Source organism: Macrosteles quadrilineatus, unplaced genomic scaffold, assembly GCF_028750875.1.
Source record: "Macrosteles quadrilineatus isolate MER2022 unplaced genomic scaffold, UCM_ALF_1.0 Scaffold_1__1_contigs__length_201487025, whole genome shotgun sequence".
NCBI lineage: Eukaryota > Metazoa > Arthropoda > Insecta > Hemiptera > Cicadellidae > Macrosteles > Macrosteles quadrilineatus.
The window spans coordinates 17,615,412-17,635,837 of record NW_026542594.1 but is presented as its reverse complement, the minus strand read 5'-3'; the positions used below and the strand labels follow the sequence as shown (position 1 = coordinate 17,635,837).

Here is a 20,426-nt window from a genome sequence, read left to right as displayed (position 1 = left end):
AGTGCAGTAGAAATAGTGTTGGAGGTGGAACTAATTGCAACATAAATTATTTCAGTTATAAATGGTAGGTAATACACTTATAAAAAACATACTAAAAATATACATTTGCACTGTTACGCAAAATACAGCTTTTTTGGCCGCCATTAAAAAAAGTGTTTAATTTTAAATTATTGTTAAAAAATCTGGTTTGGTATCAAATTATAGAAAATTTCATGCTGGAAAAGAATATAATGGTTGAATTTAAAATATACTGTTAACAGTGATGCACTATGGGGAAGAAAGATGCATTTAAAAACGTGCCATTTAAAAGGTTTTTTATTTATAAGTTATTTTATACTTTAATTTTTTTTTTTTTTTACCCTTAAAACATAACATTTCCTAATTTCTCTCTAGACCTTTTTAAAGAGCTTAAAAAACAAATAGTTAAGTATATCAAAGTGTTTTTGTACGGTTATTGGTAACGGAGAAAATTCAAAAAATTGGAAATTTTAAATCCCCATGTTATTCTTATGGAGAATATTGTAAAATGTTGTAGTTTGCTTCTTTATGGATATATTTTGATAAAACTTTGCAGATTTATTTATTTTATACTAAACAATTAATATTTTACTAAAATCACACTTAATTAGTTTCCTTCTAGCAGCAAACCTAGGTACTCGTTTCGTTAAACCTAATGTTATTTATTTAATAGACTAGCAACAGAGCCCATTGTGGGTTAAATACAACGGTCTCTAGTAAAATAATGGTTATGAAATCCATACACCACTTTACTCACTAATATTTGGTACATATTAAGCACATAACATTAGAATTACACGCTTAACATAAGGAACACACTTTAAACACAAATGCAAATTATTAACAACAATATTTAATCAAAGAAAAATCGATTAAATAACAATAAAACGATAAGCTGTTAAATTATTAACTCATGTTTCGTATGATTAGATTATACATACTGGTAAATCAGTTATTGCCATCTATAAAAACAATTGGTTTTTCTTTTCCAAGTCGGGTTAGCTCTTCTAGACCGGTTTTCATAATTTTGGCCTTAAGCCGGGTTTACACTACTGTATGTAGCTAAACCTGCTATATAGCAGATTTGTGTAACATCTAGCAATGTTGTATACAATTTGCTAGAAGAAGAAAAAGTAACTTTTCAAAAGTGCTATATAACACTGCTATATGTAGCAGATCCTGCTATATATAGCTAAAATTGTGCTATCCATCGGGAGTCGGTAAATAGCAAAAGAAATATGTGTTACATCTAATATTGCCATATTTAGTAATGATATACATATATTTTTTCGCCTAGCATCTGCTATCATTTAGTGCCAACAGTTCACAGAACCTCCTGGGTGCGGACGTTTTGCTCAGCGATCTTTGTTTACAATGGAAGGACTGGAAACGGAAAGTGACGGAAAGTGCGTAGGATCGGGATGCAATTATAAACTTAATTGAACTGTTCTGTGACAACCGGCGTTGTGGTTATATGTAAAACGTTTTTGAAGCCGTATTTCCCGTTTTAATCATGGACTGTCAGCGTATTCGTCATCATTTAGGTCCCGTAATAAATCTGCTATACTGTACTTATTTCTCGAAGCAAGAAGCGGTCGAACCTAAAACTTGCTAAAATCTTCGCTTCCAGCTCTCTCTCTCTGACTTCCAAGATCCCCGCGATAGCTGCCACGAACAATGTCTCTTCAACGCGCATTTCGATACGGAATGCGAATGAGGTTGTGCTACATATAGCATATAACACGAGCACCATAGAATCACAAAAAGTTTCCGTAAATTGTTCATACAGCAAAGGTTATATAGCAACGGTATATAGCAAAAGTTATATAGCAGGTTTTGCTACATAGTGTAAATCCGGCTTAAAGCTAAAGGTATGGACGCACCATAGATTTGCCATCAAGCATCAGCACTCATTTTGACGTATATTTCGAGTCATGCACAAACTGCCTCCCTGTACATTACTTACGGGAGATAAATTTGTTTTTTTTTTTCAAGTTCGTTTGGCTCTTCTACCCGATCGATTTTCATAATTTTTGTCTCAAAGCTATGCAAGGACATATTTGTCATCAAGCATCATCATTAATCCATCAAATGTATTACTCTACAAAAAAAATTAAATTGGATTTTTTTCATTTTTTACCTCAATTAAAAATGCATTCCAGCAGTTAACATATCCTATATGGTTTTTTTATCTAAAAACCTTCAGTGAAATACCAGCTTCCATTGGAATTATTGATTATTAAGATCGGATCTACCTAAAGCACACTGCTAAATCACAAACAACCTATATTGTTTAAAAATGGAGTTATTTATCATCGATTTATAGTCAAAAGATCATGCTTGCAACCTCAACAAATCTTGGTTTCACCTAGCAAATCTTTAAACAAATCAAACTTTCATAATTATTTGAAAATCTACACGAATTAAGCTTTCCAACGACCCATTAGGCAATAAAATCGGTCCAGTATAACTCTAGATTTAGTTCAGGGTGTCTACCAACCGGGAAATCCGGGAAAACCGGGAATTGTACTTAATTTTTTACTGGCCATGAAATGTACGGGAATTGTCCTTAAATGCCAGACTATGTCCTTAAATTTTTAATGGGCCATAATTTTATTGATCGCTAGTTGTTTAGGAGCACATAAAAGGTTTATCAGATGTTTGTTTACATTTTCATAATTTATTACCAGAGTAATTATGCAATAAAAATCCCATTAGCAATTTCAAACCCATTAATATTTTATCACGACAATCAAGTGTCAAGTCAAGTACTTCCAAGAACTGTTGACTCAGCAGCTAGCTCATAAAAGTTGTATCACTTTTATTCCTTTACAACTTCTTTTTTTATTACTAGGGTAATTATTATTAGATCCCAAACCTATTTTATCGTGAAAATAATAGCTTTATAATGGCTGTTAAATTTCACTTCTTACTTGTACTTTCGGCTTGAAGATTCAATTTGCTTGCCTAGTGTCATAAAACTGTTTATGGTTTCATATTAAACATGTAAATAATCTACAGTCTTATTTTGTAAGTAAACCTTTTTTATGGATATTTTATCTTTCAATTGACAAAACCACAAGCATTGTTGTTTGCATTAATGTTTTATCACTACAGTATGTAGGCCTGCTTGGTTTCAAATTATGTCATTGCATTTTCTGTATCTTTGTCTTATTTTGTTGGCTATTCAGGTTTCAATGTTTTTTGTTTCCCATATATTTATTGATTTATTACATTTATTGATTGTATTTATTGAGTTGTATGCTTTAAGCAATCTAAATCTTATGAACTAGAATGATGATAGTGACTTTGCTGCTATTATAACCTCATTGTTTGTTACTCAGTTTATATAGGCCTTAATAATTAGGTCTAGGCCTGGGTATTTTGATTCTTGAAAGAGCTGTAAAATATATTAAGAAAATGTAATTGAGCCTAAGATAAACAACTAATGATTGCTATGTGTCTATATTAACTTTTCAAATGAAAATACAATAATCTTACTCTGTGCTTATTGCTTATCGGTAGCCGCTTACCATACCTTGATTTTGTACTAAGAACTGAGTAACAATATGCATTAAAGATTTTTTTTTTTAAAGTAGTCGAGAACCTAACGTTGTGCCAGGGCAAATCATGCCAAATTAATCCGCCTGTATCGGATAAGCTATGTTATGAAGTTTACGTGACCGATGGAGATATTTGTCGCTATCGCAGGAGACAATGATTGCGTTTCTCTGTTACACTATAAAAGCTATACCTAAAGTATAGGTAGGCCTATGTTTGTTTACTTTCAATAAATTTCTATTTTGAAATTTTTAACTCTTATCTATTATTATTTACTTTTCTCTCTGGTACAACTACTGTACAGTGAATAACAAGATTAATACAGTTTGACAAATCAGGAAAATTATTCGGTAGGCCTAATGACACCGACAAAGGTTACGGCAAAGTGTCCTTAAATGTACGGGAATTGTCCATGAATTTTTTATCCAGAATGTAGTAGACACCCTGTAGTTGTACAAAGATTTTTAAAACTGAATTACTAGATTTATTTGAAAATCAATTAAGACAAATGGAAATTCGTTTAGTCTGCAGCTTTGCTGCGGCAGGGGTATTTTGAACTACTAACGTATTTCTAAATAGTGCTTATAACAACTATTATAACATTTTTCAGTATTAAATTTCCTATAATTTGATACCCAAAAAGTTATTTTTACGAATATTCAAATTTTGACATTTTTCCAAGATGGCGGCCAAAAAAACGTATTTTGCGCCACAGTACGGATGTATACTTTTAGTATGTTGATTAGAAGCATACTACCTACCATTCACAGCAAGAATCATTTCTGTTGCAATTAGTTCCACCTTAAGCTATATTTTCAGTTACCTATTTCTACTGCACTAAGTAGTCACTAGCTTCAGATGGAGAAAGGTTTGATGTGAAATCTTGAAATCTGTCATTGTTTAATTTAAACAGTAACTTTTTTAGTTGTTGAGTGGCCCTGTTTAGATTTCTTTTATCCGTCTGATCTCTAGAGTTTTGCCATATTCTACGGAGTCGGCGTTTTTCGGCAATTTTCCTATTAATTTCAATTGGATAGCTTATTCCTGGTTTTATATTAAGTTTATTCTGGTCTGGAGTTGCTCTCCAAGCGGAGTCTTGAACTGTTTTGTTGAAATGTTCAACATCAAGATTCAAATCTTCTTCGCTCTTCAAACACACAGATATCTTTAAATTTTGATCCATTAATTCACGAAAATAATTCCAATCTGTATTTTTGTTACATAAATGTGGTGGAATAGGTTTGAATATAACAGTTGAAGCGATTGTTAAAATTACAGGTGAGTGGTCTGAGGAAAGGTCCAGAGATTGCTCGATTGTCACACAATCTCGGGATACACCTTTCGTAACGAAAAAATCAAGAAGGTCTGGTATTTTTTGACGATCAGAGGGCCAATATGTCGGTTCACCTAATTTAAATTTAAAAATGTAAACAACCAGAACTAACTGTAAAATTAATTTTGATTTCACAATTCCACACAGCTGGTTCAAACATATTAAATAATGCACGAATATTAGAACAGAGAGGGTAAGGATTATAAATTTAAAATAATGATGTTACTAGCCCGAATGTAAACATTATTTTGCATTACTTAAATGTAGCTGTCAAACCATATGTTAATGTAATTTAATTAGTATATGATTCTTTCAGTTACTTCATTTGTTTATGTTTATGATCTATTATACTGAGTCTGTTCTATTTTTGTGAAATGCTGTAATAAATATTTTACTGGGAATAATTCGTTTTAAAAGAAATCATTCATCATGGATATAGGAAATAATTAAGATTCTATAATCGTTGCCCTATCAACCTAGGCCCTTTTCCTGAGTGTTATGAGGTTTATGTTTTGATTTATTTTTGTGTAAACCGTAATATAATCCCCCTGCCACAGCAAATCTGTAGACTGAATTTCCATTTGCCTGATTAAATTATATAATTTCACTAAAATATTTAGAAAATTACCCTATTTTCCATATTTATTTATATTTTCCAATTTTCTATTTGTCTGTTTGGAACTATTGTGATAGCTTTATGTTTATAGTGCAAAAACCATGGATGTATGGATGGATGGATGGATGTTTGTGACAAGCAAACGCGAAAAAAACTAAACCGACAAGGTTGAAATTTGGTATGATGATAGATGACATCCCCGATTAACATATTCTTACCTCAAAAATTCTTTCAGTCTCCGCCCCGCTGGCTCTGGCTCTGGACTATCTCATGTTAACCTTATGAGTATTCATATTTAAAGAAATTAAAGAATTTTGTCAGCCGTTTCAACTGTACAAGTTGGTTCTATGATATTAAACAGCATTAAAAAGTTATAAGGCTTGCCAAACAAGGTGCAGCACTATTATGTTGTTTGTTTGCATTAATGACCACAGCTAATTTGAACCAACTAGCAAAAAAAAAAGTTGTGGTACACAATGAGAACTTTACTTGTTTCCATGGTTTAGGTGCAGTGGTAGAACATCAGGACTATGGTAGATGTGTGCTACACTATAGGATACCGTATAAATAAAAAGACCATTTTTTTTTAATCGTGTCCTCTCCCATAACTGCAATAAGCATTTATACTTATATGCCAACCCCGTACGAAGGACGGGTACTCTGCTAGTAACACTATAATACAAATACAGTATACTAATACAATAATACTGTAGGTTTCCGTAGTCTGTGGCCATAGGTTCGTCTGAACTGTCAATCAATTCTGAGAAATTCACAGTTGTAAATTCTTACTAGTCTTTTTCTAAGTTCACGTTGCACTCGCTATTAGTTCGGATATTTTATCTAGGAAAGCAGGTATGTTCTAAGTCATAGCATTTGTAGGTTAAGTATAATAATAACAAACATGCTTATCGTAGGTTTGTAGGCATACTTGTTCAAGAATATGCCGTGGTAGGTTTTGTTTATAAATTTTATTTTTTAATTCTTGTCTAATGACGATATTGATTTGTATTTGTGCGAAAATGTTAATTTATTTGTCAAGGGCATGAGCGGCCCTCTAGTCTATGTATGTTACATGAAGCACAACATGAAAAAGAATAAATTAAAGGAAGGTAAAAAACGGATCAGTTGCTGAAGGTCTAAATCTCGGAAGGTCTAATCAGACCTTCGACACACATTTTGCAGTTTGTATGTGGTTTGTACTTTATCCTGAGGATCCCATGAATCCTGTACAAAATTAAAAAAATGTTTCATTCAAACTACAAGTTTATTACTCTTTTGCCTTTCTAGTATAGAAACAAGGTTGCACCCTCCCCTCCCCCCTCGCCCTCTCCACTCGCTGTGGCCCGCTCCTTTTGAGGTTATTGTCCAACCCCTCCTGCCCTTCTATTGTTTTGCCTTCCTAAGTATTTATATTCTGACCTTTCTTTAAACATTAAATTAAATAAATCATGGAAGTCGTAAAGGAATAAAAGTGATAAAACTTTAATGAGCTAAACTACTGACTCAAGGAGTTCTTGGAGGAAGTACTTGACTTGCCTACAACAATTTGTCATCATACAATATTAATGGTTGTGGAGCTGCTAATGGGGTTTTTATTGCCCCATTATTCATAAGCGTCTAGGCAGCCAGTGCAACTCCGAGGATCATGGATCAGATTGGAAACCCCCCACCACCGCTCCGTGCCGATGGCGTGACGTCAACCATTACCGCAACGATACGGAGCCTAGTCATGAGCCTTGGTGGTGTAGTGGATAGCGTGTCGGGCTGATACCAAAAGGTGCCGGGTTCGAATCCCGCTGGTAGCACTAACTTTTTGTCAACATTTTTTTTCATATTAGCAAGTTTGGTTGATTTGGTTAGGTTATGACAGTTTAATTTTATAATTAAAAAATTATAAAATTTAATTTGAGACATTTATAATTTTATTTTTAGAACAGAACTATTTTTTTGATCAGTAAACTTTTATTAGAGTTTTTCATTATCAGCAAGTTTGGTTAGTTTGGTTAGGTTATGACAGTTTAATTATTTTTAATTTAAATTTAACCTAGAAACGATACGTTTTGACAGGGACAGTGATAGAGATAACAATTTTCCGCGAACAGTTAGGCTATGCTGATGCGCCGGTATGATTCGGAAGCGTACGACATGGTGTGGTGGTGGGGGGTGTTCTGATCCACGATCCTCGGAGTTGCACTGGCTGCCTAGATGCTTGTCCATTATTCTAGTAATAAATTATGAAAATCCTAAACAAACATCTTATAAATCTTTTTATGTGCTCCTAACGACAGTGAATTGAAAGTAATTAATTTTTATAGTCTGTACCGATGACAATTAGCCAAAAATTTTGCCCTTATGAGTTGCCAAGCAACTATGTTGGTTGTTAAAAAGAAAACAACCACAACTAAATACAGTGTTTCAAGATCTGTTTAGGGGGGGGGGGGTAGATTAAATTAATGAGTCAAATTTGAAGTAAGCTAAGGAGAATACAAAGCATTAATAATATTTGCAAAAAGAATTATTTAGGTACGATAAATAGCAAAAATCGATGGAAATTTGAAATAAATTTAAGACATATTTTAAGTAGGGCGTTTTTTTAAGGTGAAGAAGTGCGATTTCCGAAAAACGCATAATAGTGTCTTGTAGGAAATTTAATTCCAAACCTATGATTTTCCCTCAAATTGTTTCTAGCTCTTACCGTTTTTGTACGATAGCTGTTTGAAAAAAAAAACGTGTTTTCTCGTTTTTCTATGTCCGCCATTTTGGATTTTTTGGGAGGTTTAAATTTGGAAATGGAATTTTTTCCAATTTCACCGATAATTAAAGATCCCATACTACAATACTACCAAATTTCAAGTCTCTAGCACGTTTCTAAACAGATCAGATGAGCATACCAAAGTCTTAAAATTGCTTAGCTATTCTCCATAAGAATAACATAGGGCTTCGTAAAAGTGTTAAAACCTTTCAATTTTCGACATTAAACCTAAGTTTTGGGGGTCAAGGAGTAAAGATGCGAAAAAACATTAAATTACTGAAATTTAAGGTAAACCATAGTTAATAAAAAGCATTAATAATATTTGCAAAAATAATTTACTTAAGTTGGAAAAAGTAGCAAACACCGTTAAAATTTGAAAAAGATTTACCAAATTTTGAAAGTAGGGCGTTTTTTGGAGGTGAAGGAGTGCGATTTTCGGAAAACGCCCAAGAGGGTTTTGTAGAAAATTTAATTCCCGTTCATGAAAATTCTTTCAAATCTTTTCTAGCTCTTACCGTTTTCGAGCTATAGCCTTTTGAAAAAAACGTGTTTTGTCGTTTTCAGAGGTGCGCCATTTTGGATTTTTGGAAATGGGAAAATGGATTTTGAAAATGGGCCTTTTGCAAATTTCATCGCTAATTAAAGATCCCATAGTACAATACTACGCAAAAATCAAGTCTCTAGCACGTTTCTAAACGGTTCAGATGAGCGTACGAAAGTCGGTATTTTTCAATGTTATTTCCCATAAGAATAACATAGGGGGGGAAATTGTTAATTTAGGGGGGTTTGAAAGTGAAAATGCGACTTTTCGGAATTTTCCCGGGGGTTTGGGTCCAAGACCCACATGCGTGCCAAATTTCAACTCCCTAGTACGTCTAGAAGTGCCCAAACATTATTATACCTGATCAGTCAGTTACACAGACTCGCCTTGTGCTCGCTGGGGGCTCCCAGGCCCCCTTTTTTGGTTGGGTGTAGTGGGAATGTTCCTCGGGGGACATGATTTTGTCTGATAATGTTTTCTGCGTCTAAATATTATGATAACTTTGCGGTTGCTAGGTAATTCATAAAGGGTATATGATTAGGGGATGATTAAACAAGTCCTGACATATTAGAGTCTCGATGTGTGTTTGGTGCTCCAAAACCTTCTAAGGTATTTATGGTATAGATTTAGCGATAATAATATAGCAATAACGTTACAATCTAAGGGGTTTGAGGAGGTAACAATATTTATAGAGTCTTAGGCCCCCTTCGTGGGCCGGGGGGGGGGGGGGGGGTTAAAATCATCAGTAATAAGAATGGGCCCCCATCGGGGGCAGACCTCGCTTCTGCAAAAATCTTTATCATTTTCTATTTCTATAAACAGTTTAACATACACTTTATAAAGGGGGATGATAGAGGTGGGGGGATTAAGATGGGATTGATCACTATCTAGCTTTTTCTGTTGTTAAACATCCATAATTTACCTACTTACTTTTAAGTCTAGTTTGCGTGTCAAAGCATACTAATTCTACATTACAAATGCGTTAAAAGCGTTAAAAACTACCCTTTTTACTGAAAAACCGCCACTTTTATTTTTTGAGTAGGTTATCAAATGTAATAGGTCATCTTAGGCACCTTTCTTTCAACGTTGGGAGCATAAAAAGTACCAATTATATACGAAAGGTAGTTAAAAAAAATTTAAAACACGTAATAAATATAGACTTTTCACAATCTTTGAAAGTAGGGCGTTTTTTGAAGGTGAAATGTGCAATTTCCGAAAAATTAATAATAGTGTCTTGTAGAAAATTTAATTCCAGACTCACGATTTCCCGTCAAATCCTTTCTAGCTCTTACCGTTTTCGAGCTACAGATATAAAAAAAACCGTGTTTTCACCAAAAAAATGGGGATTTAAGGGAATTTATTTGGTTGGTTGCAGTTCGAAAAACTAAATTTTGGGACTTTCTGGGTGGTTTCGTATCCAGACGAATCTTCACAAAAAATGTTCAGATCTCTAGCTAACCTAGAAGTGACAAAAATGTGTTTTCTGTTGCAAAACGCCCATAATTCACCTACTGACGTTTACGACTAGTTCGCCTGTCAAAGCACGCTAATTCTCCATAAGAAAATTCGTTAAAAATTATCTTTTTTAACGGATTACTTGTTTTTAATGGATTTTTTGTCACTACAAAATCCACCATTTTTAATTTTTTTTTTCATAAATGAAAATTATAGAAGGTCACTTTAGGGACTTTCCTTTCAACGTTGGGATCATAAAAAGTAGAAATATATGTACGAAAAGTCGTTTAAAAAATTAAAAACATGTAAAAAAATCGAGAATTTTCACAATTTTTGGAAGTATAGCGTTTTTTGAAGGCGAAGGAGTGCGAATTTCGATATAACTACTGACAAAACTGTCTTGTAGAAAATTTAATTGCGAACCTACGTTTTTCCCTCAAATCGATTCTAGCTCTTACCGTTTTCGAGCTACAGCCGTTTTTAAAAAAAACATGTTTTTCCAAAAACCAAAATTTTTATGGAATTTTTTTGGGGGGGTAGAACTTTGAAAATGGGGTTTTAACGAATTTCACCAGTAATGTAAGATCCCATAGTACAATACTACGCAAATTCCAAGTCTCTAGCAAGTTTCTAAACGGTTCAGATGAGTCTCATGAAAGTTGTTGTTTTTCAACGTTATTTCCCATAAGAATAACATGGGGGTATAGTTAATTTAGGGGGGGTTGAAAGAGGAAAAAGCGACTTTTTGGATTTTTACCGGGGGTTTGGGCACTAGACCTACAAAACACTGAAAATTTCACGTCTCTAGCTCATCTAGAAGTGCCCAAACATTTGTATTCGGTACGTTACTAGTTACACATCCGGCTGTATAATATAAAGGTTGGGATACACATCGGGCTGTATAGTTAATTAGATTACAAAATACAGTACAAAGTGATAAAAATATTAGTTCTAACTATTGAGCAAAGATTACACTGAAGATTACTCGATAGGGGGAAATAGAGCAAGTCAGTGGTGATGAGTGGTGAGTGTTTCATGTTGATGCCATTTGGAGTGCACAGGCGTCAACTCAATGTTGGACTCTTTTTTCATATAAGGGTGGATTTTACAATCTTTATGCACTCTCTTAGCGAATTTCCCATGTAGGGAATAAGCTATTACAGGGTGTCTACCAACCGGGAAATCCGGGAAAACCGGGAATTGTACTTAATTTTTTATTGGCCATGAAATGTAGGGAATTGTCCTTAAATGCCAGACTATGTCCTTAAATTTTTAATGGGCCATAATTTTATCGATTGCTAGTTGGTTAGGAGCACATTATCAGATGTTTGTTTACATTTTCATAGTTAATTACTAGAGTAATTATGCAATAAAAACCCCATTAGCAGTCTCAAACCCATTAATATTTTATCACGACAATCAAGTGTCAAGTCAAGTACTTCCAAGAACTGTTGACTCAGTAGTAATTTAGCTCATAAAAGTTGTATCACTTTTATTCCTTTACAACTATTTATTTATTACTAGGGTAATCATTATTAGATCCCAAACATATTTTATCATGGAAATAATAGTTTTATAATGGCTGTTAAATTTCACTTCTTACTTGTACTTCAATTTACCGCTGGCCATTGCCTAGTGTCATAAAACTGTTTATGGTTTCATATAAAACATGTAACTAATCATAAACATAACTAAGTTAAACCCTTTTTTTATGGATACTGTAGTTTATCTTTCAGTTGACAAAACCAAAAGCATTGTTGTTTGCATTAAATTTTTATCACTACGTAGGCCTAATTGGTTTCAAATTATGTCATTGCATTTTCTGTATCTTTGTACATTGTTGGCGGTCAGGTTTCAATTTTTTTTATTTCCCATATTTATTTATTGCGTTGTATGCTTTAAGCAATCTAAATCTTATGAACTAGAATGATGATATTGTAGTGACTTTGCTGATATTATAACCTCATTGTTTGTTATTCAGTTTATATAGGCCGTCCTAAATAATTAGGCCTAGGCCTGGGTATTTTGATTCTTTGAAAGTGCTGTAAAATATACTAAGAAAATGTAATTGAGCCTAAGATAAACTAATGATGGAATGGGCACACGGGAGGGACTAAGGCTAAAGGTGTAGTGACGTCATATCTCTAGTGGCTAATTCTTCTCTTGAGGCAACACGATTACCGTAATGAAACGATGTGATTTCAGCGGTGTTCGTGGCATAGTTGGTAGCGTTGCGGATTGATGTTCAGGAGGTCCCGGGTTCGTAACCCGCTGGAAGCTCTTTTTTTTTTGTTAACAAATTTTTCATATCAGCAAGTTTGGTTGGTTAGGTTAGGTTATGACAGTTTAATTTTATAATACTAAATTTTAAAATTAGTTTTATAATTAATTAAAAATTATAAGTAATCATTAATTAGATTTTTATCTTATATAGCGAATTTCCCATATAGGGAATAAGCTATTACCGTAGGTCTCATGGTAAGACCTAGACCCGGGACCGATTTACTTTTTCGTTTTGAGGTCCCCAGAGGTCAAAAACACCATCCGTTCAAATTCATATATATATTTATATATGTGTCCGTTAGCGCGATAACTCGAGCAAAATTGATCCGATTTTGATGAAATTTGGTACAAACATGTAAACCTACATATATTCGAACGAGTTCGCGAACCAGCATAATCGGACCATGGGATCAGGGGTTTATGGGGGGTTTTATGGGGTAAAAATGGGTTTTTCTCATTTTTGACCCTAAAAACTTAAAATTTCTAAATTTCTCTCTAGATCATTTTGAAGAGCTTAAAAAAACAAATAATTTAGTATATTGAAGTGTTTTTGAATGTTCATTGACTACGGAGAAAATTTAAAAAATTGTAAATTTAAAATTCCCATGTTATTCTTATGGAGAATAAATAAACTGTTCTAGTTTGCTTGTTTATGGATATATTTTAATCAAATTTGGCAATTTGGTTTATTTCATACTAAGCTATCAATATTTCAATTGAAAAAACACATCTCAACATCTTCCCCGTAGCAGCAAACCAAACTACTCACTAAAATTAATGTTATTTAAATAGGAAATAAATCTGAAAATTTATAGGGAATATTTTAGTAGAAATCAAGCCGGGTAAATTACCGTAGTACTCATGGTATGACCTGGACCCGGGACCGATTTACTTTTTGTTTTGAGGTCCCTAGAGGCCAAAAACACCAAATGTTTGAATTTATATGTACTAGCTGTACCTGCGGGCTTTGCCCCGTTTAACTTCATAAGTATTCACATGGCTCAATCACGTCCTGGTTGAAGTTCGTTCGCTACGCTCACTCACCTTTAGGTTGGAAATCGTTCGCTGCGCTCACTTGTTTTCAGGTTAGCTCGTTTACTACGCTAACTCGCCTCCATGTTGATGTTCGTTCGCTACGCTCACTCACCTTTTGGTTGCAAATTAGCTGTTGTCATAAATTTAAAAAAGTCATCCCTTTTATTGTTTATAATACTTTGATAAAGGTTTTTATGTTTTAAACAATTTGTAAACATTGTAGATCAAAAAGTCTGACATTTGTCCACTTAAAACCCTCTGGGGCAGAGCCCTTTTGACGGATCTGCACCAAACTTCACTCGAACCATCCTTGAAAGATGCTTAATAATGCCTGAAAGTTTCATTACAATTTGTCGAGCGGTTTCGGAGTCCATAACGTATATACACATATATATACATACATAGTTCCTCTTTTATAGATATAGATATCCATAAGTAAACAGCCAAACTCCAGAAATGGGTTCTATGGGTCATAATAAAGAGAAAATCAAGATTAACATTTTTTCCAAAATCGCTTTGTTAACCAGATATCCGCCATTTTGTATATTTTATAAAAAACATTTTTATTTTTGAAATTTTTCAACCGATCTTAGTAAAACTTGGTATGTAGGTTAAGATAGAAAATACTAATGTTAGAAAAAAGTTCATCTTGATTCAACTTAAAATTTAAAAATGGCCGCCATCACTAGCTCTTACACAGTTGGCACCTCTGCTCACTGCTCCACTGGTGTATGAGTGTACATAGTGTTATATGATTGGTTATCTGTTTATAGTTAGTGCCAGCCAAGTTGGACAGCCTGGGGCGTGTGATTGAGCAACCTATAGATACATGGGAGCCACGTAGTGGAGTAGCATTGGCTCTTACACAGTTGGCACCTCTGCTGACTCCTCCACTGGTGTCTGAGTTGGCTACGTTCTTTGTATGCACGGGTCTGGGAGACAAGAGTGGGGAAGTGAGGAAGAACATGCTCACTGCAGCCTTGGCCACTGTGGACCTCCACGGCAAGGTGAGTCATAAACCTGGCTATAGAACTAGACATTGGTTCCACCCCGTGTGAAAGTTGTCTCCAGTTTTGATTATAAATGGATGTAATTGAGACAACGACAGTGTCTGCTGATGTAAATTACTGATGTCCATTGAATACTTCAATCTTTTAAACATGTCAAACTAAAAAGACAGTTTAGGTACTTACTTACATGAATAATGTCATAGAAACACAAACAAGTACATGTTTTATCCTCATAAATGGATAAAATACAATAATTTCAAGGGAAACATGTTAAAGGTATGTATTTAATATGAATTATAACTTGTTTACCCGTTCTGCAATCCAATTCTGTAATCTATTACCGGTACTCTATAATATTATTTTTATAAGTGGGTTGCAAAAAACTTCCAAGGTGGCGGTGGGTTTGCCAGACCATTTTAGTTTAGGAAACCTGGTTTACCCCTAATTTTGTTGTTGAACGAATAGTGTTTTTGGCCTCTGGGGACATCAAAGTAAAAAAGTAAATTGGTCCCTGGCCTAGGTCTTACCTACTATAATAGCTACTCCCTATAGGGAAATTTGTTAAAAAATAAAAATAAAACAGATAACTGACAACCGATTTTATAAAAACCCTAACTGAACCTAAACCGATCACTACGGGAGATGTGTGCGTATTTCATTGCAATATTAGGAAATGATGTAACATATTTAGGAGCCAATAGTAGTCTAATAATTAATACTTTTAAATAGCAATACTGACCAAAGCAACCACCCGGTTTTGACCCAAGACAGGAATGACACATCCCGATTTGAAATAATTAAGTTTGACCCTCGCTGTTACCCAAGAAATTGATGGTAAATTAATTTTTGCCATGTTGACAGGACACTGTGAACAGCCTTCTCCCTGTGTTTGAGGACTTTCTGGACCGAGCTCCTGACTCTGGCAGTTACGACGCTGTGAGACAGTCTGTTGTGATTCTCATGGGCTCACTGGCCCGGCATCTTGACAAAGATGACAAGAAGATCAAACCGATCGTTGGAAAACTAATAGATGCTTTGTCCACCCCATCTCAGCAGGTATTTTATACAGCACACAATTACCAAGGTGTTACACAATTATCAGGGCTGTGCGAATCCATAAATTTTGATTCGAATCCGAATCATAGCTCTACAGATTTTATCGAATCCAGATAGAATCCGAATATTTTAATTAGTCTTGAGTCGAAACCGAGTCTCAAATTTACAGCTGTTATCGAATCCGAATTTTAAAACCAGTTCCGAGTTGAATCCAAATCTCAAATTTACCGCTGTTATCGAATTCACTAATTTACAGCTTGCTGCAGCAGTTAGGTTAAGTTATGTAAGGTTGTGATACATTCTGTGGCGAAATGCGGTAGTGTGAGTATAATTAATATACCTGGGCCCAATATATTTTCCACCAACCACCGCTAATTTCACGCACATTTCCTGTTGTTGCTCAAACCATACTGAAATGAACCTATCAAACTCCCCAAAGTGCTCAATAATACCTCAGCTGCATATCACAGCCAGCTTTTATGTTATCTAATATATCTAATTAATAAATAGTGAACAGAGATTTAACTATATAGATGGACTTATTCTGATTAGTAAAAGTATCTACAAGTAGTTAACGTGAATTCAAATATTAATTGTAGTGTAATAATCTGGAAATTTGAACACTAGACGTACCCAGCTTAACTTAAGTAAAATTTATGTAAAACCCACATGAATGTATTACCCACTTATGTAAAAGAAAAAAAAATAAATTTATTTTTTTATGTCAGCAGTTTTTTTACTATTTTTTTTATATTTAGACCCCGTTTTCTAAGGCCATTGTATACATGAGGGGGGCAGTGGCCGCCTAGGACCGTACACATGGCAGCGGCTGACGCTGCGGTTGTGCTGTGAATTGACGGTCACTGGACAGCCAGTACAGTATTTACCTAATTTTTTCCTTTGTTCTACTTGACAATTCTTTTCCGAAAAAAAATTGTACTAACTCTTGCCACACAAACTTTTTTATTTCCCGATTTGTATAGTCATTGCATTACATATCCCAAATGCATCTTGTTTTTTGTACTTCTTCAATGAACAGTTCAGTGTCAAAGTTTTCTGGTTCCACAGCAGCTTGTATGGCCATTAAACTTACACTACGTCAACTACAGTAGAGTCCCGCAAACTCGGCGTAATGTGGACTGGAAGGGTGCCGAGTTTGTGAAATGCCGGGTTATCGGGAACTAGGGTTAAAAATAAGAACAATACAATTTTTAAGCTTTTTAACTGCCTCTTTTATTTATATTTATGTTACAAGTTAGTATTAAGTCATCAGATATAGCACAACATATCCTTGGTACGAGCTGCAAATGATTTGACTTGATCTGGCTTGAGTCCAGGTTTAATTCGGACTCAAAAAATCACTAATTTTCTGAGCCAGGTGATGGCCGAGTTATCCAGACTGCCGGGTTATCGAGTGCCGAGTTTGCGGGACTGGACTGTACAGCTACAGCTACACACTACACCAATACACAGAGAGCAATGTCTACAGGGCGAGCACGCAGATGTCTGTGATCATAGTAGCAACTGCTGTCAACCGCCGCGGCTATCGCCCTCATGTGTACGCTCTCACTCCAACTCTAGTAACTCCAACCGTGTGGGAGCCGGGAAATCTACAACTGCCACAGTTTATTGCGGTTGATTGAAAGTGGGTGGTTGCATGTGAACGGTCCCATTTGCTCTTAAGTACTCTCAACCGCCGCGCTTCCCACGCAATAGCAACCACGGCGGCTACCGCCCTCATTTGTACAGGGCCTCAAACATAGGCCTAGCCTATACTTCTCAATGTGCTCCTAAGTACTCTCAACCGCCGCGCTTCCCACGCAATATCAACCACGGCGGCTACCGCCCTTTGTTATATTAACAATACTCTTCTTTCCCGGAGGGAGTTCGGTCAATTCCCATACACCTTGTGCATGCATGGATGCTATTTTTTTTTGTCCATTGCTGTTTTCCATTCAGCACTATCCTCTGAACTCATGGCTTCAGTGTAAGATTTAGGTTCATCGTCAACAAGAAGAACTTCGTCAAAGTTAGACGAGACGTAATCATTTAGCCACTCGGGTTGGCTTCTTTTCCAAGTCGAGTGCCTGGTTGCAGGATCGTTGGATAACGCTGCATCTTCACTATCACTGCTACTTGATGTGTCCTCAGTTCGTATAGGCTCATCATCACCCTTCACTGGAGAACTAGGCTCGTCAATAGTCTCTTCAACTTCTTGCCAATCTTCTTTGGTGTCATTGGTTTTCTCAATCTTGATTGGCCACTAAACTTTCTTGTCACAATCTCCAACAATTTCGTGAAAACCAATGTCACAAGAAACTACGACATCTCTTCTCTCTGGGACGTAGATTCGATATCGTTCATCACCATCGTATCCAACCAGGTAACCAACCACAGCTTTCTTGTCCTTTTTCCGCTCACAGTTGTTTGATCCTTGGCTTTTGACCAAACCAGAGCTCAAAGACTGATTTGTTAGCAACTGCTGACTTTCTCACTCGATTCCAAACGTACCCAGCAGTGATGACAAGTTCGTTCAGATCGCTGCAGGAAATATTACATTTGGATTTTCGTACTTGAAGGTCCGGGCCATTTCGACGATTGTTCTGTTCTCTCTCTCCACAGCACCATTTTGTTCGGTTGTATACGGTGCTGTCAGACGTTGGTTAGCACCATATTCTCTGAGAATTTGACGAACTTCAGCGTTGTCAAACTCACCACCATTGTCGCTGAGAAACTCTCTGACGTGATGACCAATTGTACGTGCTTTAGCCAACACTTCACGCAATTCCTTGACAGCAGATTTTTCCCTTGCGACAAAACAATATCGGTACCTTAAAAAGTGGTCTTTTATGGCGATCAAGTAGCGGCGACCTCCGAATGATGGGTCAAACGGGCCGCAAACATCGTCGGATAACAACTCATCTGGGGCTGAGGGGCGTTCTCGTGTTCCAAATGGTAAATGGCCTTTCCGAAATGACACGATTCGCAGATCTCTAGTTGGCTGGCACTTTGATACCCATTTCGGATTTGATCTCCAATCGGTCGCATGTTCTTCGATTGCGCCATGGGCCAAAGAAGAGCACCGCAAACGCTGGGTCGATACTCCCCTTCTTAGGGTCAGCAAGCTTACTCTGTTTAGGCCTTCAAAAAAGGTTGCCTCTGACCTCTTGAGACTAGACAGACGAAGAATTAAATTAACTGTTGAACTGATAACTGGTCATGAAAGATTCAGGAAACATTTACAATGGATGGGCTTATTTGATGGTGAACCGATCTGTAGGCACTGTGATAGGTCAGAGGAGACAGCCGACCACCTTCTCTTTGATTGTTACGAGCTCTCTGATGCTAGAAGGATAACTCTTGGCAATGGGGCAAGAGGCAGATATCTTCCCGAGGAGGACCTAATTGGGAAGCTACAGGCTTTCATTGGACGCCTAAACCTGTAAGGTCATAAAAAAAAAACAATTGTCTGGGGTGCGCAATAATTTGATTATCGGATGAAGTGCTTCATGGTCTTGGCCTGCACCTATTAGATAAGATAAGAATATAAAAGCAAGTTTCAACCCTGTGTTAAAAAAGCAATATTTCGTTACCACCAGTTTTTTCCACATTACTTATATTTCATTTTTATTTTTAAAAGAATACTTTCAAACAATTGAACTACCTGTGATTGCACAGGTACAAGAAGCAGTAGCCAATTGTTTGCCCCCACTGGTCCCCGCTATGAAGGAGGATGCCCCCGCCTTGGTACAGAAGCTGCTGAACCAGCTGCTGGACTCAGAAAACTATGGGGAACGCAAGGGAGCTGCCTACGGACTGGCAGGACTTGTCAAGGTATTTTCATCTTAAGAGTAACAAGTATAAAATAATATTGTCTTTGTGAAATCAGTAGTGGAGCTTATTTTGAATTTTAAGACCATAATAGCTAATGACCATTAAAATCTTTTGCAAGCAATGCTTAGTAGACTAATGTTGTTACCACAACTTAGTAAAAATATGATAAACAGAACTTAACCACACTGTATCATTCAGGACTAGTCAATACTGTCACGCACATTTCACATTACCTAACCTTTCGCTCCATATTATTTCTTCTTTTCTTCTTAAAAAGCTCTTTTAAATTAGATTTTAATAACAGATAATAAATACACTTGCAAATTTTGTTGATGTGGTTAGTGACTTAATTGATCTATATTAATATTAGGTATGCGTCGATTCTAAATACAGATTCTCAATACCAATTCTCAATAATGAACTCTTGGACATTGTTATCACTTATCAGTATCAAGAATTGATCGTCAAGAGTACATGCCAATAGCGATACCCGACTCTTCTGCAAAGATTATGTTACTTACTTACTTACTGCTGTGGCCACTGGTACCCTAGATGGTACTTGGCCTCCCCAACACACTGCCTCCAATAGGGCTTCTTGCATCTTCCTTCCTTCTCCCTAGCTTCCTCTGGTCTTTCTCCACTTGGTCGAACCATCTAAGTTTCGGTCTTCCAAGGGGTCTTTTACCTTCTGGGTTATTCCTCAAGATGTTCTTTGATAGGGAGTTGTCATCTTTTCTTAGAATATGCCCTGTCCATCTCAGTCTTCTGCTCCGTACCTCAGCGACAATATCCGGATCCTTAAATAATTCTCTAAGTTCCCAATTATGTCTCGATCTCCATTGTCCATCCTCAAAAATCAGTCCGTACACTTTCCTCAAAATCTTGTTCTCAAATACAATAAATAGCTTTCCTTTCTGATATCTTGCTTAAGA

General features: G+C 35.9%; 1 protein-coding gene across 1 annotated transcript in view; it reads left to right on the top strand.

The window, feature by feature from the left end:
- LOC128994935 (eIF-2-alpha kinase activator GCN1) overlaps positions 1-20,426 on the top strand; it is a 300,111-nt gene that overhangs the window by 136,571 nt on the left and 143,114 nt on the right. Inside the window, exons 34-36 of the mRNA XM_054419780.1 lie at positions 14,368-14,601; positions 15,466-15,660; positions 19,339-19,494. Coding sequence (XP_054275755.1) covers positions 14,368-14,601; positions 15,466-15,660; positions 19,339-19,494 — 585 coding nt within the window. The remainder of the gene's footprint in view (positions 1-14,367; positions 14,602-15,465; positions 15,661-19,338; positions 19,495-20,426) is intronic.